A 25,615-nucleotide genomic window follows, 5' to 3' on the forward strand; every position below is an offset into this window, starting at 1 on the left:
TCATTTACTGGTAGTTATGTGGTTTGAGGTTTTCACTCATGAAGGGGATTTTAAAGCAATAAACCAGGTTTATTATCAATGCCATCAAGAAACCATTACTTGGCTGGAGAGATGGCTCAGCAGTTAAGAGCACAGCCTGTTCTTCCAGAGGACCTGGGTTCAATTCCCAGCACCCACATGGCAATCACAACTATCTGTAACTTCAGTCACAGATACCCTCACACAGACATACATGCAGGCATAACACCAGTATGATAAAAGTAAATAAATATACCTTTAAAAAAAACCATTACTCATTGCTTGATTTTCATTTTGTGTGTTTTCATACCACCGTGTATCTCAACAGTTCATGTTAATTTTCATCTTTGTTTTGAAGATAATTCAAGCATCCCTTCCAGTCACATTTTCAAACTCACAGAAAGTAAATAAGACCCCAAAGCAGCTAGTGTAGACTTCATAGTGGTTGATACTTTGAGAAGGTGGTGGCAGTTAGGAGTGCCTTGTGTGGCTGGAGATGACAGGAAACAGGTCAGCACTGCTGGATGAGAAGGTGCTGTCTCCAGGAGACTCACTTTTTAAAAAATGAGTTTGGAGCTGGAGAGATGGCTCAGGGGTTAAGAGCACTGACTACTCTTCCAGAGGACTGGGGTTTAGTTCCCTGGACCCACATGGTGGTTCACAATTGTATGTAACTCTAGTTCCAGAGGATATGATACTCTGGCCTCTGGGTGCATTGACTACATGTGATGCACAGGCATACATGCCAACAGACATGCATGTGAAATATATTTTAGTTTTGCTGTGTTAGAGCTATAAAATGGTGTTGTTTGATCTTATGATCAAACTTATGCAGTACTCGGGAAAACGGTGATGGAGTGAACTTTCTTTGATACGAAAAGGTCTCCAGTGTTGGAGAGCAGGGAAAGGAAATGAGGATTGCAACCACCCACCCTTCAGAGTACTTAACCAGCTAGCACGCACCCACTGTGTGCTCTGTGCCCTTCTTGTCATATTTAGATGACAGTAAAAGCCCAAAGAGGCTCAATAATTTGAGCCCAGACAGGCTAACTCAACCCATGTCAGGAGTGCAAAATGGGATATGTTTTGTTGTCCTGTCTTTCACCTCCAGCTCAAGCTGAACAAGAGAGAATGTCCTGGGATTTTAAAATGTGGGTCTCAGGGCCCATCCCGGAGTATCAAACACCTTAAGCTGTCAGTTAAGTATCAATAAGGTTTTTCTTTTTTAAATAAATGGTTAATTTTTGTACTGCTTTCACAATGTTGGCTTTATTTTCGAATAATCTGACCCTAACTGTATATTTTGTTGACGTTCGATCTCAAATTCAGAAAAGATAGTAAATGTCAATGGGTGAGGGGAAATGGGAACTAATAAATAGCATCTACTTCAGGAACAAAAGAAAAAGGTCAGAGGACAGCCCCTACATATCAGCTGTCTGCGGAGGCAGAGCGAGGCCAGGCAGCGGGTCACGCCTCTCGCCACGCCCCCACATCGCGCCACCCCCCCCGCAGCTCTCCTGGGCTGGTCGATGCTGCCCCCTGGTGGCAGCGGCTGCACAGTGCGTTCCCCGGAGCCGCGGCTGCGGCTGCGCAGTGCCGCCCTCTGCCGGCCCGGCTCCTTCCTCCCTCCCATCGGCCTCGGCTTGCGGGCCTTTCAAACATGGAGGAGCGCGAGTGGGGGGCGAGGTCGGCTCGCGCCGGCAGCCCAGCCAGCCCGCCCAGCCCGCGGCTGGACGTCAGCTCCTACAGCTTCGACCCGCTGCTGGCCCTGTACTCGCCGCGCCTGCCTCCCATCCCCTACCCCAACGCGCCCTGCTTTAACAACGTGGCGGAGTACGAGAGCTTCCTGAAGGGCGGGCGGGCCGGGCGCGGCCGGGCGCGGGGCACCGGGGAGCCGGCCTCGGCGGGAACCTCCACCGGAACCTCCACGGGAGCCGGCACCTCGAGCAGGGCCCGTCGCCGCGCCGCGCCCACCCCAGATCCCGAGCGCATCCAGCGTCTGCGCCGCCTCATGGTGGTCAAGGAGGACGCGGACGGCGCGGCCGGGGCTCGACGCCAGGGCCCGGGGCGCAGCAAGAAGGCGCCACGCAACGTGCTCACGCGAATGCCCTGTGAGTGCTGTCCGGCCGGGCGGCGGGAGGTCGTCTACGGGTGTCTGTCTCGAGGGTCGTTGGGGTGGGGGGGAGCTGCGCACGAAAAGGGTCGCCTGTGAGCCGCAGAGGCTCTGCAGGAGTTGAGGGCGAGGGAGAGTGACGACCCACGCGGGAAGATCTGCACATACTATTGATGCAGAGGAGTGTGCTCTCCTCTGCAGAGGGGCTGCGGGAATCGTGAGGCATGCGGAACGATTGTGGGGCTTGCCGACAAGAGTTTGGGTCATCCGAGGTGTGCAGGAGTGATGAGAGGTCTTGGGGACCGCTGCAGGGAGATGGGCCGGAGACCTACAGAAGTTGTGTTGAAGCACAGCCAGTCTTAAGGTGAGTGGGATTGAGGATCAGGTGGAGAGTGAGGCGATAGATCTGTTCACATAGCACAAGATATATCCCAGTATGGGAAGTGACAGCTCCTCTTGAGGTGCCGGTTTGCAAAATTGGCTGCCGGGGACTTGGTCCACCTATGTTCACATTAACTAAATCACTGGTGTTGGAATGCAGCAGGCACAGAATGCCACCAAAACCCAGGTGCGGTTTTACAGCCACTAGCTAGCTGGGGCAGGAGTATCTGTCAAGCTCTCAAGTTGCCCATTGTGCAGGTTGTTTTAAATTCTGAAGGTGTATATGGCACAAAGGAATGCAGCTTCCTAATAGATCCTCAGGGTGAAGCTGTAAACAGCAAAGATTCTAATGTGCTAGTTAGGTCTCGTATAAATTGAATAAAAACAGCCCAGGGTTATACCAAATAGTTCTGACATCTGCCCTGTGAACACAATGACCTACTTAGCCAGTCAGAGCTTCTGTAGCCTACTAATTAAATCGTTACAATGTTAAAGTGACTTCTTTTGGAATAGAGGAGTGAACTCAGCAAGAGATTTTGTTATGTTCCTAGAAATGTGTTTATTAAGAGAGAAACATCCTGAAACGCTGTGTGCTGCTGGTGGTGCCTTTGTTGGATGACATACTGTACCAGAGGCTTCCTGCCCAGCTAGGATTTTCCAGAGCTGGCTTGCACAGCAGTAGCAGAAAGAGCGTGCATGGCTCTGGAACAAGCAGTTGCAGGCAGTACCTTCTTTTGCCTATGTGTTTTGTCACTGTTCCCTTGTTGAATTGCACCCAAGTCTTGGCGTGTAACATTTATTCCCATTTATTCCCCTTACTGCCTTGCTACCAAGATTGTCAAGGGAAACGGTTAAGAGTGGTTCTTGTTTTTCTGTGTTAAGACTGTGAAGACCAGCTTCATCTGGTTCTCTTGGTTAAGTTCATTTCTGGAGTCGAGACCTTACAGAGTCGAGACCATCACTGAAAACGTGAAGCAGTTGGGAGTCCTGTGAGAGATGGGTGGATACTACAAATAATAGCCTTCAGAAAGCAAGTACAAGGATGAGATTTGTTAAGTTTTTCCAGGGGTTACCTTTAGGATTTGAAGTTAAAAGAGGACATGGGTGAAAACACACACTTCAAAAACCAAGTTATTCAGTATACTTAACCTGTCGTAGAGGTCAGCCCTTTCCACAAATGTGTAGGGTTCATCTTGGTTTGAACACTGGGTCCTTCTCCTTCAGTTGTTGTATTTTGGGCAAGTTACACTGTTGGGCCTGACTTTCCCAAGCGGTAATGAAAGTAGTAGTACTGTCTGTCGGTCACTGTAAGGGTTAAATTCATCAACACTTTGAAAACATTTGCAACATCGACATTCTCTAACAGGAAGAGTTCAACAATGTCTACTGTCACTATCTGTAGGTTGTTCTAGTGGTGGTCATTATTATTTTCAGGTTGACATAATTAAAGGTCAGAATACTTGTAACTGGTTGTATAGAGTATTGGCTTTGCTGATGACTAAGTAACTGACCTTGAACAAATTACTTTGATGCTGTGGAGCTCATTTAGCTGTAAATTGGAGTGAGGTAATTATGAGACCAGGAGAACCTAGCCTTCCCTGGGGGTACTTGGGTTAAGCAGTGCTAGATAGAGCTCACCAGAAAAGAAGGTTAACATTGTGGTGGATATTTGCTATGAGTATGTTAACAAGTTGTTTACCTTTTAAAATGACTGAGGGTGTGAGCATTTCAATCTCTTAGTTGGCAGCCGTCAGAACCTCAGAGTCCTTCTGAAGCCCCAGGCGCCCAGGCAGCCCATCCTGTCAGGCGGGGAAATAGGTCACATAGGAACTTCTGTTGTTATCTGTGGTCCCTAAGCTCAGTGGAGCTATGAAGGACGTTGTTGTCACCCCTGAAGTTTCCACTAGGGAAGGTGGTGACTGGACCCTTTTTCTCCAGCACCACCTTCTCAGAAGCTCTGGAGCCATCATCAGTCAGCCAGCCACGTCCTCCTCATTGGAGGGCAGTTCTTTGGAACTATGGCTATTTTTTTTTTTTTTTTTTTTTTTTTCCTCCCTTTGAAATGGTTTCTCTATGTAGCTCTGGCTGTCCTAGAACTCACTTTATAAACCAGGCTGGCCTGGAACTCTGAGAGATAAACCCTCCCTGTGTGTCTGAATCGTGCTAGATTAAAGGCGTGAGCCACCACCACCATCCGGCTGGAACTGTGACTACTTTTAATGCCTCATGTCTGCCCAGGAACACTTTGTTTCAGTCACCTGGGACATGTTACCCCAGGTTGTCAGTCTGGTCACAGAAATCTCTGTAGTTGTCATGCCTGTTTGATATGCTCTCACTTCGGTTCTGGGGGCCATCATATTGACCACTATCACCTTGGGACTGTACTTCAACTCTACAATGTCATCCTATAATGGCTCCAGGAGACACTACTTTAGTTCAACAACAACTTCTCTGGATGTCCCCACCTATCTTGCAGATGTCCCCAGACGGGAGGAAGAATACCTCCTCTACTTAAGACATCCAGAAGCATGCCCAATAAACCTGAACGTCCTATGTGACTGAGCACAAAGTTATCAGTTAGCAGACTGGGGGCTGTGCACATGCTATGGCCACAGCCCTTGCTATCCTTCACTCTTCTGTGTTATCCTCTTATGCTAGAACACTCGGTCTAGGTAAATCCTCATCTGATGGTTTCATTGACTCCTTGTGGTCTTTGACTTGGACAGAGTGGGCAGATCTGGTAGCATGAAGAGCAGAATAGGCTGCTAAGGCCTGGGCACACCCAGCAGCAGCTAGAGGGTTGCTGGAGAATTCCAGAGGGTGGCTAGGAACAGAGATTGTGCAGGCTGAGACTGAAAAACTGAGGAGTCTTAGGACAAGGAATCTGGACAGAGAAGGGCAGCTGAGAGCTGCAAAGATGGAGGAGTTGTAGCCAACAATCAAGAGTTATTGGTGCCTGCTATAGAGGAGTGTACCACTAAGAGAGAGGTCCTGGCACCTTAAGCTTGGAGTTGCTGAACTAAGAATCTGTTGTTGATGATTTCCATCTGAATACAGCAAAAGAACCTGTGTGTTAAGGTAATGAGACCCAAAAGAAGTAATAGATGCAAAGCTTACCAAAGAGCCTGGCTCTTAAAGAGCCTGGAGTGGCAGTAATGAGGATGTTGTGGTTGGTGCAGAGAGCCAGAAGACCTGTAATCTGCCAATCATCTGATAAGATCCTGAGCCAAATTGTGCTTGAGAAAGAGAGTACAGGGAAGGTCGCTGACATCTATGGCCCCTTGTTTTGTTCAACTTAGAAAACGCCACTTTGTGAAAGCATGTGCAGGGGAGGCAGGGCAGTGCAAAGACACTGTGAGAATTATAGAAGCCTATTCCCCAAATATTTTAGAAGGTCATTAGTTGGAGTTGGTTCTACAGATGAGGAAATTTGAACTTTTAAGGAAAAAGACACTTGCTAAGGTTACCGTGGGTAAGGGTCTGAATGCTGCTTACATACCTGATTTTTAGAAAGCCCTTGACTCACACAGATGCATGTATAGGTGTGTGCACACACATGTACACACTTATCAAGGGTTCAAAGCCATTGCCAGGAGACACATCAATGACGAGGAGCATTCTCTTCTTCTTTCTGAGACCGCTGTTTCTCTCACTTTGCCTCCAACTGTACCCGGTTACCTAATTTTCAATCTGGCACATAAACACCCACTTTTGTATGTTGAGTCATTTCCTTCCAAGAGGATTTTCCTTCATTTGTCATGGTATTCATTTCTATGCCAACTCATGAATGAGGAAATCAGTTATCTGAACTGAAGCACAAAACTGTTCTCTCTTACACCCTAGCAATAATAAAGTTTTTGTTTAAAAATGTATGGAGGTTCTTTGGGGAGTAGTTTTTGTTTGTTTTTTAATACTCAATCAGCAGAGCACAAAAGGTAAATTGACATGAAGTAAGAAAAGCCTGTCACTGCCCCAAGCTCTCAAAAATGGAATCTTTCCTGCCCATTGGTCCTCCCCTGCATGGTCACATCGCTATGTTCATAAGATGCTTATTAGGACTCTCAGGAGCTGATGCTCAGTGAGCATCTTTTAAACCATCAGGTCCATTTCCTCCCAGTGTGAAGATTTCCTCCCAGTAAATTCAGGAGCTCCTGCAGGCTATACTTCAACAGGCTACAACAAAAACAAACATTGTTCCAGAGTGCCATCATGAAACTTAATATTGTATATGACAAGTTGAAACATAAAAAATTTATAATTCACCTTAAAGGTAGCCATAACAACATACTGATTAAACTAAAATAGATTAAAATTTTAAACAACTTTACATTTTTGAACAGCTAGACTTGAGTTTGCAGAGATCTGCCTGCCTCCCAAGTACTGGGGTTAAAAGCATATGCCACAACACCCAGTTTACAGCTTTAAACTCTAATGAACAACTCTCTGCATCCATAGAAATAACTCTAATGGTCATACTTTTAAAATGTTTTTTATGTTTATTTATTTTTGATTTTTCAAGGCAGGGTTTCTCTGTGTATCCCTGGCTGTCCTAGAACTCACTCTGTAGACCAGATTGTCCTGCCTCTGACTTCTGAGTGCTAGAATTAAAGGTGTGTGCCACCATGGCTGGCTTAAGATATGTTTTTAATTTTAATGAATAATATTTAATTCTCCAAAAGGCCATTGTCTTTGAGGGGATAGCATGGATTTAGAGGAAGTATGAGGCCCAATTTATTTCCCCCAAACATATGAATTGGCTTTTGTTTCACAAGATGATTGACCTAGGTATGCAGTTCACCAGAATTACACTGAAGACAGGACTGAGAAGAACCCAGCTACTGGTGTGAGCATTTCCTTCTTTCTTTTTTGCTTGCAGACACTTTTTTAAATGATCATACATCTTAGAATCACTGCCATCATCAAATAGAGGAGACATTTATAGATAGTTAAAGATTTAGATTTGAGTCACATGCATGTGGCTTTTCCATAGCCTGTTGGAATCTGGCCTCTTTTTGGAGTGTGTTGGCTGTCCTAGTCCTGCCACTCACAAGGCTTCTAGCAGCGTGAGGTTGCCTTGGGTGTGCTGGGTGTGCCGGATGTGCTGGATGTGCCGGTTATGCCGGGTGGCCTTGGCTAGCCTGCCAGTGAAGGCAGGTGTTATCCATTGCTGACCAAGGCCTTCTTGTTTCAGTGCATGAAGGCAGCCCTCTGGGTGAGCTCCACCGCTGTATCCGAGAGGGAGTGAAGGTGAATGTTCACATCCGCACTTTCAAGGGACTTCGGGGTGTCTGCACAGGCTTCCTGGTTGCATTTGACAAGTTCTGGAATATGGTAAGAAGCCTTTCTTAAATCTGCTGCTTGTCTAGAGGGCATGAGGAAGCTTGTTAATAAGCAAAGCCCTAGGAAGAACTTCTCAGATCTGAAATCTTCTATACCTTGACAGTTACCACTGAAGACAACTTTTCTGCTCCTTCCCTTCAAGCCTGGTGTTCGGCCTGGGCAGTTTTGCTCTTCCCTCCCTCCCAGGATCATGGGGCAGTGTATGGAGATTTGATTATTGTTTAATAGTCACATCTGTGGGAGTTGCTGACCTTATAACATTGACAGCACCAAAAAAGGAACTGTCTTGTCCTCTGTGCCCTTAGTGCTAAGGTTGAGACACCTAACCTTTAGGAACAATTATGTCATCATTTAGCAATATTGAATAGCAATTTCTCTTTTTGTTTGTTTTTTGATTTGGGGGGACAGGGTTTCTCTGTAGCGCTGGCTATCCTGGAGCTCACTCTGTAGACCAGGCTGTAGACAAAGTCTCACTATGTATTCCTGGTGGAACTCACTATATAGACCAGGCTGGCCCAGAACTCACAGCATTCCCCCTGCCTCTGCCTTCTTAGTGCTGCCATTAAAGGCATGCATCACCATGCATGCCTGATAGCCATTCTTTTGTTTCTGTCTCAAAAATTAACAGCTTCTGAGGATTGTAGCACCTGGGGTCTGACTGCTGGCCCCTTTGAACACACACACACACACACACACACACACACATATACACACCTACCTTGTAGTGAAGCTTAGCCTCAAACTTCCAGCCTTTCTAACCCCTGTCTCATGGATGAGCTGCTGATTCTACTGTGCCTTTTATAGATAAAGACTGTTAAGAAAGTACGAGGCTTTAGCCTGAGTTTTTATGGCTTCTAAAATCCTGTTTTTATTATGTATTTGTTTGTTTGTTGTAGCTTTAGCTACCCTAGAACTAGCGCTATCGACCAGGCTGGCCTCAAACTAACAGAGATCCTCCTGCCTCTGCTTCTGGAGTGCCGGGATTAAAGGCATGCATCATCACTATGTCTGTCTTGAAACCCTTCTTTTAATTGTTAGGGAATTTGAATACTAGTGACTTCACCGTTTGGTAACTCCACTGAGCCTCAGTGTACTCATTCTGAACGTTTGCTAACATACTGTGATGATTTTATTGTTGATAAGAGCCGAGTTTCTCTGTTTGTCTTTCCAGACAGGATCTCACTCTGTAACCTGGAACCCATTATGCTGCCTAGACTGGCCTTAAATTTACATCAGTCATCCTGCCTCAGTCTCCTGCCTGGGATTACAGGGGTGAGCCACCATACCTGGCCCTGGGGGGAAGAATTCAAGAGAATATGTCTGTTGACATTAGTGGTCATATGACTGTTTCTTTAGATGTATAGGGTGAGTTTGCATTCTCCAGAGTAACTTCCATTACATAATCTCACCGATCCTGACAGTGTTGTGTGAGGCTGACACTGGTCTTGCCAATGAGGACTACTTGGTGATCCTTCATGTCACTGTACCTGAGGAGGGTAAGGGAATAGTCAAGCTTCTTAGCATGTGGTTTACAGCTGTCCTGCAGTAGAACCGCCTGGGGTTTCTGTTGAAAAGTACACATGGGATTCTCTAATAATAGCCTTGGGGCTGATGAGATGGCTCAGGCAAGTAAAGTTGCTGGCCAACAAGCCTGAAGACGAGAATTGATCCCCAGGTCCCACTTGTGGAGAGCGAGAACTGAGTCCTGTTGATTGTCATCTGACTTCTATGCCCACGTGGTAGCACATGTGTGTCAGGTAAAAAGTCTGAGCTCACTTCCAGGGCTTGAAAACCCACCAGTCCCTGGGCTCAATGCTCACTCTGCAAATCTCTACCCAGGAAAACTCCACCCCCAAGAAACCCTGTATACAGCCTGCCTCCTGCTCAGTTTCCTGCTGCTTCTGGCTACCTTGTCTCTCCCAATAATCTCTTGTGTGAGTTGTGCTGTGAAGTGTGACTTTGTTGTCATCCTTGACTCCCTACTGCCAGAGCTGTAACTCCCATGGGAAAGTCTCCCCCAGAGCTGTAACACGTCCATTGGGAAAGTCTCCCCCAGAGCTGTAACAATTCCATTGGGAAAGTCTCCCCCAGAGCTGTAACATGTCCATTGGGAAAGTCTCCCCCAGAGCTGTAACTCCCATAGGGAAGTCTCCCCCAGAGCTGTAACTCCCATAGGAAAGTCTCCCCCAGAGCTGTAACAATTCCATTGGGAAAGTCTCCCCCAGAGCTGTAACTTCCATTGGGAAAGTCTGCCCCAGAGCTGTAACTTCCATTAGGAAAGTCTGCCCCAGGGCTGTAACTTCCATTGGGAAAGTCTCCCCCAGAGAGTAAGTTACAGAACACTTACTTTGGTTTTGTGACTCAGATAAGCTCTTCTGGTGCTTGAGCTGCTCTCAAGGTCTGCTACATTGGGACCCTACCCCTCCTCTCCAGTCCACCCACAGCATACTCACCCTCTAGCTCACTGATCACTTAACACCCCATGCACTATAGATAGGTTCTCCCTTAGGTTGGTGTAACTGCTTCCCTCAGTTCAAGGAAGTGACTATTGAGCGTCTTGCACTCCTCTGGAAGCTGCCTATAATCTCATACCTTCGCTAGGCCCTCATGGCTTTTTTGACTTGGTGTCTGGTAGCTTCCTGTTGATGGAGACCTCATCCTTGAGCTCAGTTTTTCATTGCTTCTAGGCAAGCCTTCAGGCCTCCAAGAAAGCCCAGGTACCTCATTGGCCTATTAGTCATGACCCCTGTTAAGTGCAGTGACAATGCATGGAATGGCTTGGTCCTCCCTGGAATACAGGTTGCAGTGACATTTTTTTCCTCTAGCCTCCCACCCCCATCCATGGGAACAGTGCCTTCCATGCTCTCTAATCCCCCCTCCCCACGCCTTTTAGAAAACCTTTAGCCTCTCCATCTGGCACCTAACCTGAAGGGCCCTAAACTTTGCCTTTACAATCAAATTTGGCCCTAATACCCCTAGATGATTAACCCTAATGGCCTCCTAATGGCACCCCAGATCCCAATATAGTCTGGACCTTTACAAATACTGAGAAGGATCAGGAAATGGAAACATATTCGCTAGTCCCTATATTCAGATGTTCTCTTTTTTTCAGCTCTAAGCTCTATTTGTATTTGTCTGGTGTCCTCCCACACTGTGTAAATGTCCTGTCTTTTAAGTTCTGGTTGATGGATCTGTAAGTTTGTTGCAAAGTGGAAGCCAGAACCAAGGAGGGGAGAAAGCAAAGGAGTAGGCCAGCTGGAGCATGCACCCATGCAGACACTGCATTATCCTCTGTCTATAGCCAGGGCTCAAAATTTTCCTATCTCCAGGTCTTCTTTGTTCTCAGATTACTGGATTCAAGTTTACAGCATTCAGGTGTCTTTTAGGTATGAGTAGCATTAGACTGTTGTTTTATGCTGTCCCACCTCTATTAAATGCTGGCTCTGGAGTTCGGGTATACCCCCTCCCCTCTAGACCCAGTCATGCTTGTTTAAAGGTTTCCTCCAAAATCTCTGTCCCATATTAGGTGAGTCACCTGACCATGTGGCACAGCAAGGAGGACAAAACAAAACAAAAAGGCAGCCTATTCCCAATGGGGGCTATTGCTACTTATCTCATACCCTTTGGTTTAACTCTTTAAAACTTTTGCTAAGGTATAAACCTTACCTCAAGATTTGTAAGACTGTTACACACCCTTCTGGAGTTCAGAGGCTGGAGATGTTGGTCAGTGGTAAAATGGTTTGCCAAGCTGTGTGAAGGAAGCCCTGAGCCAGAGCCCCTCTTGCTCCCTCTGTTGTTGTTTGTTTCTCTTTGTAGCCTTGGCTATCCTGGAACTCACTTTGTATACTAGACTGGCCTTGAACTAAGAGATCTGCCTGCCTCTGCCTCCCAAGTGCTGGGATTAAAGGCATGTGCTACCAAGCCCCAGCTGTGTAAACTTTCCGTTCCTCAAGATTTGTTAAGCATATTGGGTATGATTAAAAATCTGTAAACTCTGTAGTGAAAGGGTTAATGTAAAACTCTTAACAATGGGACTGACAGTTAAAAAAAAATCTACACATAGGTAATCTTAGCAATTTTCCCTCCACTGGGATGCAGCCACATGGCTGACAGCCATCTTTGCTAGGGTTAGAAAGGATGGAATTTGCCATGTGACTTCAGTCCCATCTTAATTAAACATGACCACATAACTTAAGCCAACCAAGGAAAAACCACTCCTCCTAGTTATGAACCCAAACCAGATGATTCTTCACTATTTTTGATCATGCTAATGGGCCTCTGCCTTGTGAGCTGAAAGCCACAGCTCCTTCTCCCCAACCCAGCCTCTTGGGTCTGCCTTTCTCCCTCCCCGATAATAGGCTGCCCACGCTAATCAGCCCTCTCAGGGTGCCCACTTTCAGACCACTGGCAGTCATCAGTCCTCCCGTGCTCATTTCCACTCCAACATAGGACCGCCTTTGCCTCTCCCTTCCCATGGTTCTTCCTTTGTATACTATTGAAAGAATTAGATCATACTATCCAAGGATGAGCTCTTTGTCTGCATTCTGACTGCAGCAGAGCTTCTTATATTCAGTTCCAAGAAGTTAACCTTCGAGTACCTATTACTGTCTTCTCTTTTCACCACATGTCCCACCTTTACCATACGAGGGTCTCCAGGCATTACCCCCTTCCCGAGTTCTTTCTCTTCAGGTAGCAGTGGTAAAGGATGCCACACTTACCTGTCAGCCATGCTCACATCTCAACATTTCAGACTGACTCAAGTTGCTGACTCTCTTAAGGTGTGCATGGTCATTTGTTTCCGCTGGCATCTGCTACCCGCTATATTTGGTTCCAGATTCTAGAGTCTGCCTCTTCCTCCATGTGCTCTAACCATCCATCTCTCCTCACCTGTGTGGTAAGTGTCCTCTTTCTGGCTCCTGGAACCAGCTCTCCCTCCAGGACTTCACCATGTGGGCAGCACTAGTTACTAAGACACTTGCTTCTCTCTCTCTCTCTCTTGGAACCCACCCTGTTTCGTTTCCACCTCCTCCTGGGAGCTGCCTGCTAATTCCTGCAGCTTCCCTAAGCCCTTTTGGGCCTCTGTGACCACATCCCTCCTGTCTCTCAGCTCTGTTCTAGAAGTCTTACAGCTTCTCTATGCCCTCTCAGCTCCTACTTGGAGCTTATAGAAACTCCCTCTAGTTTTGTGACCCTTTGTCTCTTTCTCCATGGTCTTGGATTTTATTAAAGTCTTACTCTGCTACAATAAGCAGCTTGGGTTCAGCATAATTCAGTGAATAAAATTGGCATGCTCAAATTTCAGTGGGGGCAACTTCTGCCACTGCATAACCAAGTGATCTGAAAACCTTTTATATCTAAACTTGCTCTCTCCTCCTCCATTTGTTCCTGTCTTCTGCATGTGTACATGGAAGCTCTTATGTATGAATATTTATTTATTATCCAAGAGACCACACACACACACACACACACACACACACACACAGCCTGTATTAATAGGGTTGGGAAATTGCTGTATATTAGACTGTCAGAGGCTAACTTAGTTCCCTATGACTGCCTTATCCATCTCTCCTTCTCCGGGGCTTACTCTCATTCCTGTTTTCTCTATTATTGTATGAAAATTCCTGCCCTGAAAACAAAAGTCATAAAAATAGGGTTTATGAAATAAAATTTGTAGCCAAGCGTTTATGGCACATGCCTTTAATCCTAGCACTCGGAAGGCAGAGGCAATTGGATCTCTGTGAGTTCGAGGCCAGCCTGGTCTACAGAGCTAGTTCCAGTACAGACTCCAAAACAATACAGAGAACCCCTGTCTCGAAAAGAAAAAAGAAAAAGAAAAGAAGATTTAAAAAGAGTGCTTGTTTAATAAGGTATTAAAGCTGTACCTGTACCTTTGTGTACTCATGTGCAAGAATGTACCTTGACTGGTAGCCAAAATTTGTAATACAGTCACCTAGGTGCATTAGTGTTAAAAAGGGATATGAATGGGTCATGGAGAGCAACTGACACTTGGCACTGTGTGGCAGAATGGAGGATCCTAAAGAGAGACCAGGAGAGGCTGTTGTGAAAATGCAGCCCAGTTGCAATGAGAGTCTCAGAAAATGTAGAAAGTCTGAGGGTGTGAAAGCTTTAGTAAGTTCTGAAACAGTGTAAAAGGGCCGAGGATTCAAAAACTTAAAAGGTAGTGTAAAAATATCTTTTCCCCCCTATGCTATTGTTATATTAAGATTTCAAAGGTTCAGGAAACCTATTTACAATGGTTCAGCCAGACCACTCACATAAAGTCTGAAGATTGCTGACCAGCAGGTTGCCACAAAGAGATCCCGGTCCAACAGAGAATCGGATATTGCCTTTCTTAACTCCTTCACTTCCTCCTTCAGATCTGAAAGATTTCTAACTGTACGTTTAAATCAGCTGTTATTACAGGATTATCAGCCCCTGGCTATGGAACCAGAGGCCTGTGACCTCCAGCTGTACCCTGATGGTGAAGGTCAAGTTCACCCCCAAGATTCCCAATCAGCAGGAAGTAGTTTAATAATAATGTTGCTCCCCTTAGCAATGCCTGCCTGATTGTTTATTAATAATAAACAAAAAAGAGGGGATATGTAAAAGTCTGAGTTCAGAATTCCAGGGCTTAAAAACCCACCAATCCCTGGGCCCTAAATTGCACCAATCCCTGAGCTCAAAAAACTTACCAATTGCTGAGCTTGAAATCCCACCAGTCCCTACCCTGGAAAACACTGCCCCTAAGACACCTTATATAAACCTGCCTCCCACTCAGTTCTGTGGTGTTTCTCCTGAGTGGAGGCAGCCACCCTCCTCTCGGGTGAGGTTTGTAGTGCACTGTGACTTTGTAGTGTTCCTTGGCTCCTAGCTTTCCCCTCAGAGCTGCCACACTTACAATGTGCACCTTCTCTCCACATACACACAAATGATAAAACACTTTTTTAGGCGTGTGTTAGTGTCTACTTTTAATCCCAGCGTATCAGAGGCAGAGGCAGGCAGATCTCTGTGATTCTGAGGCCAGTTTTGTTTACATGGAGAGTTCCAGGACAATCAGGTCCATATAATGAGATCCTGTATCAAGGGGGGAGGGGAACCAAACCAACCAAATGAAAAAAAAAAACTCACTTTTTTTTTTAAGCATCCTTGTGTTTGTATTTTATTAAGGTTGCTGTATATTTACACACACTGAAATCTCTGAACATCCACCATGGGGTTGTAAAGACCTTGCCGTTCATTGGCAAAGAGGTCCATCTAATTTCCTGGAAGAAGCTTGTAAATCTTAGGCAGCCGCATCGGGTTTATAGTCTTGTGACCAAGCTGAGACACCTGTTCAGTTGTGCTCTAATTAGGTGCTCCAATGCCTTCTCCCAAAGCCACTATAAATAACACCCTTTTCCCCTTTCTTCCCTTTGGGCTCCTCCAGGCCCTCACCGATGTGGATGAGACCTACCGTAAGCCTGTCTTAGGCAAGGCCTACGAACGGGATTCTTCGCTGACTCTCACAAGGGTAGGCAGCTCCCTGTGACCTCCTGGGTACCCACCCTGCCTTCTAGCTTAGACACCATGATCGCAAGCCCTCTGCCCAGGAACCAAGTGCCTGCATCAGAGTCTCATTCTGTCACTGCGTGCTTCCAGTAGATCCCAACAGCACCCACTCCTTACCTGCATATGTGAGCCACAAGTAGTTGCCTTTCAGCTTTCTACCACAGAGATAAGGGTACCTTTTCTCTTGTCCTGGTTACCCGAGTTATGTCTGGAAATGGAAAAGTGACCATTACCTTTTAAAAAAAATGTCAGTGCAAGGAGTTCACAAGCTATAGCCAAGGACTCTTACCTTGTGTGTATTGATAGAATTAAATTGTAGGCGTTGCCATGGCTAATAGTTGTCACTGCTTTCCTTACAGCTGTTGGATCGACTGAAACTTCAAGATTCCTCCAAAAAGGAAGCAGATTCCAAGTCTGCAGTTGAAGACTCCACCCTGTCTAGATATTCTCAGACGTCCACTTGGAAGGTGGCTTCAGTGTGGGGACGAGGGGACACTGACCGGGGCTCCCACAGGCGCTCTCGCTCTGTCCCTTCTTCCTTGCAGGCATCTGCAAGGGAGGAGTCCAGGTCCGAGCTGTCAGGGAGAACTACACGGACAGAGGGGTCCAGTGCGGGAGGCACCTTCTCCCGGGCCACCACCCTTTCACGGGGCCAGTCCAGAAAGAAAAAGAGAAAGCCCAAGGTGGATTACCAGCAGGTATTCACAAGACACATAAATCAGATTTTCATTCGTGGTGAGAATGTCCTGCTGGTTCATCTTGCACAGTGACCAGCTCAGCCCTGCTTGACCTTTGGGTTTTAGAAATAAAGTGCATGAACTGTTCCTATGCTATATCCTAGTATCCCAATCAAAGTGTGAGTCACAGTGATTCCCACTGGTCCCGCCAGTACAGAGGACAGAGCTGGCTCTCCCTCTGGAAGCCGAGTTGAGGGGAGGACAGGTCAGCAATACTAACCAGGCAAAAGCCATTCATAGTACATGCTCCTGACAGACTGTCATTATCTGCTCCAGAGTCTCAAGCGTAAGCTGTCCCCTTTGGCTTAGGGTCATAGTATGAGTGGAATCCACTCTGTGGAAACTAAGAAACATCTGAGAAGGAATGATTTCATTTCTAAAAGCTAGTGCTCTGAGCACCATGGGTTTGATCTAAGAGCAGCAGTATAAATTTCCCAAGAGCCCTGCACCCATATCTTGGAACTGACCTATGCTCTACATCATTCTCTCTTGACCAAGAAGTGAAATTTCTCATCCTTGAATATTAATAAGGTCTAGGAAAGTTACCAGCTTATGCAGGAGTAGAGCTCAGCTAGGTGGCTGCTCTAAGCAGCCCATGGTGACAGCTCTGCTTTGACCCCCTCTTCTCGTGGGAAGAGACACAGAAGCTCATCAGTCTTCCCCTCACCAGAGGTGGCCTCTGCACACGGCATACCAGATGGAACTGTGCCATGCTCGTGGCTCGTTGTCCTCTCAGACTCCTGTGGCATGGTGCTAGATGCATGTGCTCTGTGGTATCACCCATGTGTTGTGTGTGAACTGTCCTGATGTGACCTTCGTGTCTGACTTGAGAGAGTTCTGCATGAACTCAGTAATACACATCTATCACATGGCTAAGAGTCCCCTTTCTAGGTGGGGCTGGCCTTGTGTAGAAAGTCTCTCAGAATGGTGTTACTGTGAAAGAGGGGTCATACACTTTTATTCCCTGTGTCACGCTGGTGAGGTTCTTAGAAGTGAGTGGGTATGTCCTAAAGGCACTTGACTCCCATTTAAGCTTGAGTGACAGGAATACCAAAGGACCCAGGGATGCGCCTACTTGAATTATATTATCACCGTATGCTTTTCAATCACAATACAGAATGGGCTACATCTTGACATAGACTGTTAGGCAATATTGATTTTCAAAATTTTGTTTATACTTCCTTTATGTTAGATAACTTAATGTTCAAAGTAAGAACAAGAAATAGATAATTGGTCTAAATGTATATATGAATAGAACATTTCTCCTGCTGGGTAATGTGGATAGCATGGGTAAGCCTTCTGAGAAGCAGAGTAAATAAAGTTCTATTAGCTGGACCACTGCCCCATCAGACAATGAAAAGTGAGCAGATGTGCCTCAGTTTCCCCATCAGACACCTACCTCACCAGGGCACTGTGGCAGGATTTTAGGAAGGTGTTTTACAGCCTCTAAGCATACTTAAGTGCCATTTTTCCTTACTCTATTGCATAGCTCAATAAAAATTCTCTTGTCCTATGAGCAAGGCAGGTGCTATATAAGAGAGGCATCTTCCCAGCCATCATTTGTGGTCTTGTAGCCATCATCAGGAGGCTGGGTTTCATGGAAGAAAACTGGACTTCTCAGAGGAGCACCTTCAATTAGGAGAGAGAGACTTTCTTTTTGCTGCTCCCCCCACATCCTGGCCCCTGCTTTTCAAGGGTATCTGTTGTGATACTGAAGGGAGACTGTGCAGCTAAAAACAGCATTGTTCCCAAAGGAGGATCTGAGGGCTTTCTGTCTGTTTTCTGTTTACCTGTTTTTATTTCTAATTATATCTAAGTGTGAAGTTAGGATGGGTACACTGAGGTCGGTGGAGGCTCTGAATACAGTCTCTTGTCTTCTAGTATAAATTCCCTTCTGCCCCTGTGTTGGGTCTCTGTTCTCAAACTCCTCATCAGGCTGTGTCACCTCCGTCTCCACCAGTGTTCCCCGTGTGGCTGTCCTTGCCTGTCTACCATTTTGTCCCTTAGTAGCAGCTGTAATGGATATTCTTTTTCCTAACTATGTAGAAATGTGCAATCAAAGGGAATAGAAAGAATTTCTTTTCATATTAGTGACCCTCCTGATTTATTTTATACACATGCCAATTTTGTGTTGCTACATAACTCTCCCATATTTCTATAAGGATTGATTTATAATTTTCCACTCAACATGACAACTCTAGCTGCGAAAATTGTGCTCTCTCTTTGGATCCCCTCCATTTATTTGTTTAACCTGGACAGTGATTCCAAAATGAATACTCTGTAGGAAATGTGCAATTTTATGCAATGTGTGGTAATTATTTTAGATAAGTCAATTTAATAAATTATTGCCTTTTCCTTATTATTGGAAAAATTTCAAAAATAAGGAAAAATAGGTTTCAATAATGATATCACATGGGTCATAATGGGTCACTGGAGTGGCTGACCAGGGCTGGTCACTTAGTGGTGGGCCCTGTGCTTAGTGTTCATGAGACCCTGAGTTCAGTCCCTGGCATGAATGAATGAGTGAATGAGTCAGTCAATAAAAGTTGCTATGGAAATAGCTGAAGTTTTCCTTCAGAGAAAGACAGACCCTGGGGGAAAGGGGTTGGTGATATTGAGTACTAGAAGACCCTTCCTTCTGAGGAGCCCACGAATCAAGAATGGAGTAGGATGTTGTGTGGGGATTAGAGTTTTCTTTTCAATAAACAGCTTTGATTGTTGAAACTAATCTCTAGACACCCAAATATTCTACAGAATAGTTCTGTATTCTTGTTGAGGTCTTTTCAGAAGTGTTTGGCTTTATTGGGTGGTAATGTTGCCAGCAATTAGTATGGCCAGTGATTGGCCTTTTTATTTTGGTTTTCATTTGTTTGTTTTTGCTTTGCTTTGTTTTTTGAGACTGTGTCTCTCTGGCTGGTCTGAAACTCGCTTTGTATACCAGATTGGCTTCAAACTCACAGATCTGCCTGCCTGGTGCTTCAACTAAATGGGTTGACCACTACCTCTGGCTCAGCTATTAGTGTTACCAGCTTAGCCACAGTTGTTGAATTAAAATAGAAATTACAAGTAGGCAAGAATCAGCACCTGAACAAGGTTCCTGTTCAAATGTACAGGAGACAGCATACAGGACAGGGGTCTTGGGCAATGTCCTAGGACTAAGGTCTAAGCTTACAAAACAGAGGAGGCCAGGCTCCTCCAGCCATAGTCAGCCATGTACAGATGCCAGGATTTCTGCCCATGTCGCAGCAACTGGTTTGACAGAGTGGTCTGCTCATGTCTTTTGGCTTTGTGCTCAGTTTGCCGAAGCTGCCGGTAGTGCTCACACCACCACCTGGGATGACCACAGGTTGGTCAAGTTCAGACGTGCGTATAGGCTACATGAAGGCTGGTGGGGGAGCCAGCAGCTTCTGAACGTGGCTGTGTGGAAATACTGTTGTGAAAGTAGCCTGCATTAAATGGGCAATGTTAATGTGGAACCAGGGGCCTCTGCCGTGTCTCGTGACTACGAAGTGGCAGCCAGATCCCTGCTGCATGTCAGTCTGTGTCCATAGAGCCATTCTTGTGCTCCACAGCCGTACAGCTTTCACCCAGGGTTGTTGTTTGCTTTAGTGTCTGGGAAACTGGAGGTTTTCTTCCTTAGGACCAGCAGGCGGCTTTTGACATGCTTAGGCAGTTAGCTTCTGAGGCAGGGGATTTGGAGCAGTCTGTACCTTGCTCTTTGCCTGGTGTTCATCAAGGCAGGGAACATTCCAGTGTGGATGCCCATGAACCCTTGTGGTGAGCTGTGATCAGATCAGGAGCAGCCCCGTCTGCCTTGACAGGGAAAGAATGTCCCTTTAGAGGTTGTCAGGTCACGAGCTCTGAGCTGCCCTTAATACTCATTGGCCTCCCAGAGATCTGTGCTGACACTTCTGCTCTCTAAGAAAAAAAGAAATAGGTCCAGCATGATGCCAAGTGTTTGTGTTTCTATTTGCACTCTCTCCATGATAGCCACCCAGGCAAAATCATGAAATACCGTTGGTTCTATAAATTGCTTCTTTAAATGTCCTGTAGATTTCTCCTGTAGGAAAAAGTTAAAATTATTCAAAGACAGCTAGCTGTCAGTGGTGCTCCCCCAGAGTGTTTCATTCCCTTCTGCACTCTTATGAATGAAATGGTGGATGTGTGTAAGTCAGGTTAATGGAGAAAAGAGTCTGGTAGTATAAATTGAGTGGTTTGAGAGGTGTCTTCATTAATGCATGCAGCCTGTTGTCAGTTACTGTTCACCTGTCCTTGTCTGTCTTGACCAGAAGGCTTTTCCTCAGTGGCTCAAAGCAAAACCATCTCATTTGGCCCATGTTGTATGGGAAAGGTAGGAAATCTGCTGTTACTTTCTGGCACGTTGGTGGATTAAGATAAGCCTTCAGGCTCCTGTCAGTTATCTGAAGAAGAGTTGGGCCTCCATCACTCCCAGTGTTTTGAGTATTTTTTGAGTGTTTATAGATCACTCCTAATAAAAGTGAGAGCCCTCTGTCAAGAAATGGCATGGGTAATCTGAAGATGGGGGCAAGAAAACTCCGTGCACTCAGGACCCGGGGGTTTTTAAGCTGCCAGAGTTCAGGCTCTGTCAGAACACTTGCACACACAGTGTGTCCTTCAGAAAGGCTGGGATGGGAATGTGGTTCCTAGCCACATTGCAATCGCTTTTGATTGTGAGTCTTTGGGAACATATATCTGATGTGCTTCCAGAGCCCTTAAGGAAACTTCTGGACCCTGCCAGGGTTGCTACAGGTCATTACCTGGCCTTGTGTGGAGCTGGGCTCCAGTGCACCTCTGCTTTTCTCCTCTGTTCTCCCAACAGGAAAGCAGACAGTAAACTGTGTCCTAAAAAACTCAGCACCTAGAATCCCAGCCCTTAGGAGACTGAGGCAGGAGGATCACTGTGATTCAGGTTAGTCAAAGTGACAGAGGCAAAGTGTCTCCAAAAAAAAGGAAAAACACAAAAAACAAAACAAACTAACAAAAAAGACAGCAACCAAGTGGTTTGCCTATGGACATGTAAAGGCTGTGGCAACTGTGTCCCCTCTGCACTGTGACTTGGTGATGGTTTTACATCAGGGCTGATGCTGGATGACTATGGTTTCAGTGCTCATTCAGCAACTGATAAACCCCCAACTGATCTCATCTTTACATTACTCCTTGTTGTTAGGTTAACGGAAACCCTTCCTGTTGAGGGGGACCTGCTGCTAGTAACCTCCATTCTCAATGTGCTGCTTTTGATATGTGTCAAATGGGAGTCTGGAAACTAATAAATATGATTGTATCCATTCTGTTGCTACTTGGTCTCTGCTCATTTGGAGAAGTCCTGGAAAAATCATGGGCCTCTTATCAAAAGAAGACACACATCTCAAAAGTTAAAGTATTTCAAGAGGGGGCTGAAGAGATGGCTCAGTTAAGATCAACAGCCGTAAGGACCAGAGTTTGGATCCAAGCACCTACATAACAAGCCCTGTGTCCTCATACACCTGTACCCCCAGCTCCTGGGTGGGAAGACAGGACACTTGGGCTTGCTGACTTCTAGCCTAGCTGAGAAAACTTGAGCCCAGATTCAGGGAGGGTGAAGGGGGAGGTCACCCAGTGCCCTAGGCATGTACACAAATGCATATACACGTTCACACATGTATACACTCACGAAGACAAATACCAAATAAATTGTTTCTAGCCTATTGCAGTCCTGCTGCTGTGAGCTTGGGCCTTTTTAATGCCAAAACTCACATCTGGGACCCCATTATTGAGGCAGCTTTGTTACCACCCCAAGCTGTGCTAATTGTCCTGTGATTTTCTTCTGCCTGGTCTTCACTGGCACTAATCCTACTCACAATCTACTGACATCACCATCCATTCTTATCACCTCTGGATGTTTTACCGCATTGGAGTAATTGATCTACACACACTTCCAGAAATCTGTGAATGGATCACAGCTTCCCTCCTTGCATGTAAGGAAGCTGAGTGGCCTGAGGGCTTACCATGTTGATGACTTAATTTCTCCTATGTGCTTTCACAGTACCCAGTAAAACAAATAAACATCAGGCTGGCTCAAACCTGACATACACCTGCCATCCCTGCACTCGGAAGGTAGAGTCAGGTGGGTCAGTAGTTGGAGGCTAGCCTAAGCTACAAAGCTGTATCCAGTCTCAAAGCTCCAAAAACAGGGTATAGCACAGTGGTAGAGTGCTTGTCTAGCATGTGCAAAACTCTGGATCCCATCCTTTGTGTGTGTGCATGCACACACACACAGATTCCCAAGTTAACTTGACATGCAGTGCCTGCTCTAAGATATGGGTTAACCTGAGCTCAACAGCATTTGTAAATTCCTAACCACCACAAAACGGGGTGACAAAAGCCAGGTGATGGTGGTTCATGCCTTGATCCCAGCACTAGGGAGGCAGAAGCAGGTGGATCTCTGTGAATTTGAGGCCAGCCTGGTCTGCAGAGCGAGTTCCAGAACGGCTTGGGTTGATATACAGAGAAACCCTATCTCAAAAGTGTGAGGGGTGCAAGACCCACAGCTCTAGATATAGTCATTCCCAGCTTGTTTCATACCTCAGAAATTGGCCAGGGTGTGAAAAGCCAGTAAATTAATATATCTTTACCCTGACTTTCTGGGCAGGGTAAGCAGGAACTGAAAAAAAACTTGTCTTCCAATCTTGGATAGAACTAAATGTGTTTCTCATTCTGCTCAATTGCCACTAGGTGGCAGTGGGTTAAAGAAAATGGCCTCATTGGGTCTTGGACTGGCATCGTCAGCTGCAATCCATACTTAAATGTGTATAAGCTTTGACATCCAGAAAGAAAGAGAACCAAGTCCTCCCTGTGCCAATGTGACTGCTGCCTTTACCTGATCTAAAGCTCAGCCAGCCCAACTGCTGGCAGCCAAGGAGGGAATGAATTTAGAAAAGAGTGAGGAAAAAGTTTCCCCAGTATCCCTGCTTCAGGGTGTCTGTCATTATTCTCATCTCCCGCTGCTGGTGGGAGACTAGCCCCTGCACCACTGTCTTGAAGCCCTGGTTTCTCAGTGATTGAAATACAATCCCACTGGTGAAAACCCAGTTGAGACAGTGGTTGCTACTGCTTTTAGATTTCCATCCCCAGAATGGAGTGGCCACTTCAAAACTGGATGCAAACATGTTCATGAGTCAACAAGCATTTATAAAGAACGGAGGAAAGCTATTGTTTTAGGTTATGGGTGTGTCAGTGCTGATCTACCTAACACATGCCAAGGTCTCCAAAAGACTTCCTACCCTACTTGAAGCAGGGTTTTCCTATCGACAAGCAAGGTGAAGAGAAATGTGGTATGTGAAATAATGGCTGATTTTCAAAGGAATCACTAAAAACAGGATTGTGGTTATGTCTGTTTGCTTTTTGTAACTACAACAAAAAACCCAAGTTGGTCAGATTATAAAGAGGAGGGTTTATCTGACCCATAATTTTGGAGGCTCCCGCCTGTAGTGGGGCAGCTTCAGGCCTGTAGTGGGGCAGCGTGCCACAGCAAAGTAAAGCCCTGTCTGTTTCAGGGTGTGTTCATTCCCACACTGTGATGTTCCTGGGAGGATCTTTGACTCTCACTAACTACTTCCAGGCCTTAGTTTCCTCATCTCTAAAATAGGTACACATCATTTTCATCTTTAAAATTTGGCAACGGGGGCTGGAGAGATGACTCTGTGGTTAAGGGTGCTTACTAGTCTTCAGAGGACACAACTTCAGATCCCAGAAACCATGTGTGATGGCTCACAACTGACTGTGCCTCCAGCTCCTGGGTAACCTATGGCCACTTGAGGCCTCCCTGAACCTTTGCACACAAGTAGCAGACACATACACCTACACATAAATAAAATGTTGGTGACATAGCCTGCTAATATTATAGGGCACACCCTTGGCACCATTTACATTTGAATTTGCCGGGTGATGCTCTGCAATTCCCCCTGTCCTTATGCCCACTGGTACTGTGTCTTCCTCCTTCCGGCACACAGGTGTCTGCGAGGCTATTCTTTGGCTCCCCAAATTCTCCGTGCTCCATCAGTTAGCTCTTCCTGGGTTAAACTTTTAGAATATCACGTGTGCTGCTGGAGGAGCTGCACGCTTCCCCAGGAAGGACATTAGGCTCCATGGGACATTCATTAGTTGGGGTTGCAAGAGGGCCACAGGGCACTAGAATGGTAATTTCCTACAAGAGACCCCAGTGACCCAATGCGAGCTTGCTCAGCTGGTCTGAGCATGTGGCTAATGAGGGAAGGGTCATGGTTTCACTCCTGTGTGGGCCAATTAGAGTCACGTGGAAAATAGACTCTGGAGGCAGCAAGCAGCAGCTCAAACATTAGTTACTGGTTGCCAGGATGGCTTGTCACCAGCTACCACCACTGGCAGAACCCAACCCAATGCTTACATTGTCTTTCCTGTGACTGCATGGCCCAGTGTGCTCATCACTCAGGTAATGGAGAGCATCCTCACAATTTCTGCCTTGGCCAAGAGCAGACCACCAGCCCTGTTTTATTTAGCTGTTCTTTTCCTGTGAGTTGACTTACTTTTTAACTTTGACATAAAAGGAAGTTGAGAAAGGAAAATGGAGGAATCTGAATCGGGAGTCTAGATTAATATATGTAACTATTCAAGTTAAAATGTTCACCTTCAGGCTGTCTATAAACAGCTCCTATGACAGCCATATTAATCAACAATGGATGGCAATAAATGTAGATAGTATGTGCTGTGTAATATTGGGCAATGATCAAATGCCATCTGCAAAGATGGTATTAGAAAACATTTGTTTCTTAAAAAAATAAAATCAACTTGCCATAGTGGGGGAACATAGGGCCAGTGACCAGGAAATTTCATATTTCATTTTGATGAAATTATTATCCTTGCAGGAATCTCGGCACCAAAGGCCTTTCTGGAAGCCATAAAGAGTAGCTATTAAGTTAAACAAACCCAGGGCTTTATTTTCATGCGCCTTCTACTCCAGATCCCCAGATTCCATCCCCCTCACTGTCCATACCTTCTGTAACTTGTTATGCGGCCCACCACCCATTTGATGCCACAGCTAGTACAAAGCAGGTGTGTTTGCCCTTTTCTTCCAGTCATTAGCTAGCTTCTGCCCTCAGCCCATCATGCATGGTCTGCCTGCCTCAGCTTCCTATGGGCTTGAATTAAAGGCATGCACCACACCTGGCTATTTGATTGTCTTTTATAATGTTAAGAGTACTTGCCAGGCATGGTGGTACCCTTTAATCTGAGCACTAGGGTGGCAGAGGCAGGCAGATCTCTAAGAGTTCAAGGCCAGACTGGTATCAAGAAAAGGATTAAAGGACTTTTACCAGATCGCATATGTTTATCTCAGATCCCCTTCAGTTTATCCCAGGGTGTACTGTGTTTTCTGTGTGTGCTTTAATGAAGACCCTGGAAGCAATACCGTGTATCCTGTGCTCTCTCAGGCAGTCTGAGGGCT

General features: G+C 45.9%; 2 protein-coding genes across 4 annotated transcripts in view; one reads left to right on the top strand and one right to left on the bottom strand.

Moving 5' to 3' along the window:
- The window catches only part of Adam19 (ADAM metallopeptidase domain 19), a 1,172,352-nt gene that overhangs the window by 197,569 nt on the left and 949,168 nt on the right, over positions 1-25,615 (bottom strand). The gene's annotated exons all lie outside the window — the stretch shown is intronic.
- Positions 1,630-16,233, top strand: Lsm11 (LSM11, U7 small nuclear RNA associated). The gene is made up of 4 exons (XM_051180889.1): positions 1,630-2,129; positions 7,704-7,843; positions 15,279-15,362; positions 15,760-16,233. The coding sequence occupies exons 1-4, from the start codon at positions 1,679-1,681 to the stop codon at positions 16,168-16,170; spliced, it is 1,086 nt and encodes a 361-aa protein (XP_051036846.1). The 5' UTR covers positions 1,630-1,678; the 3' UTR covers positions 16,171-16,233.

Source organism: Phodopus roborovskii, unplaced genomic scaffold, assembly GCF_943737965.1.
Source record: "Phodopus roborovskii unplaced genomic scaffold, PHOROB, whole genome shotgun sequence".
Taxonomy (NCBI): Eukaryota; Metazoa; Chordata; class Mammalia; order Rodentia; family Cricetidae; genus Phodopus; species Phodopus roborovskii.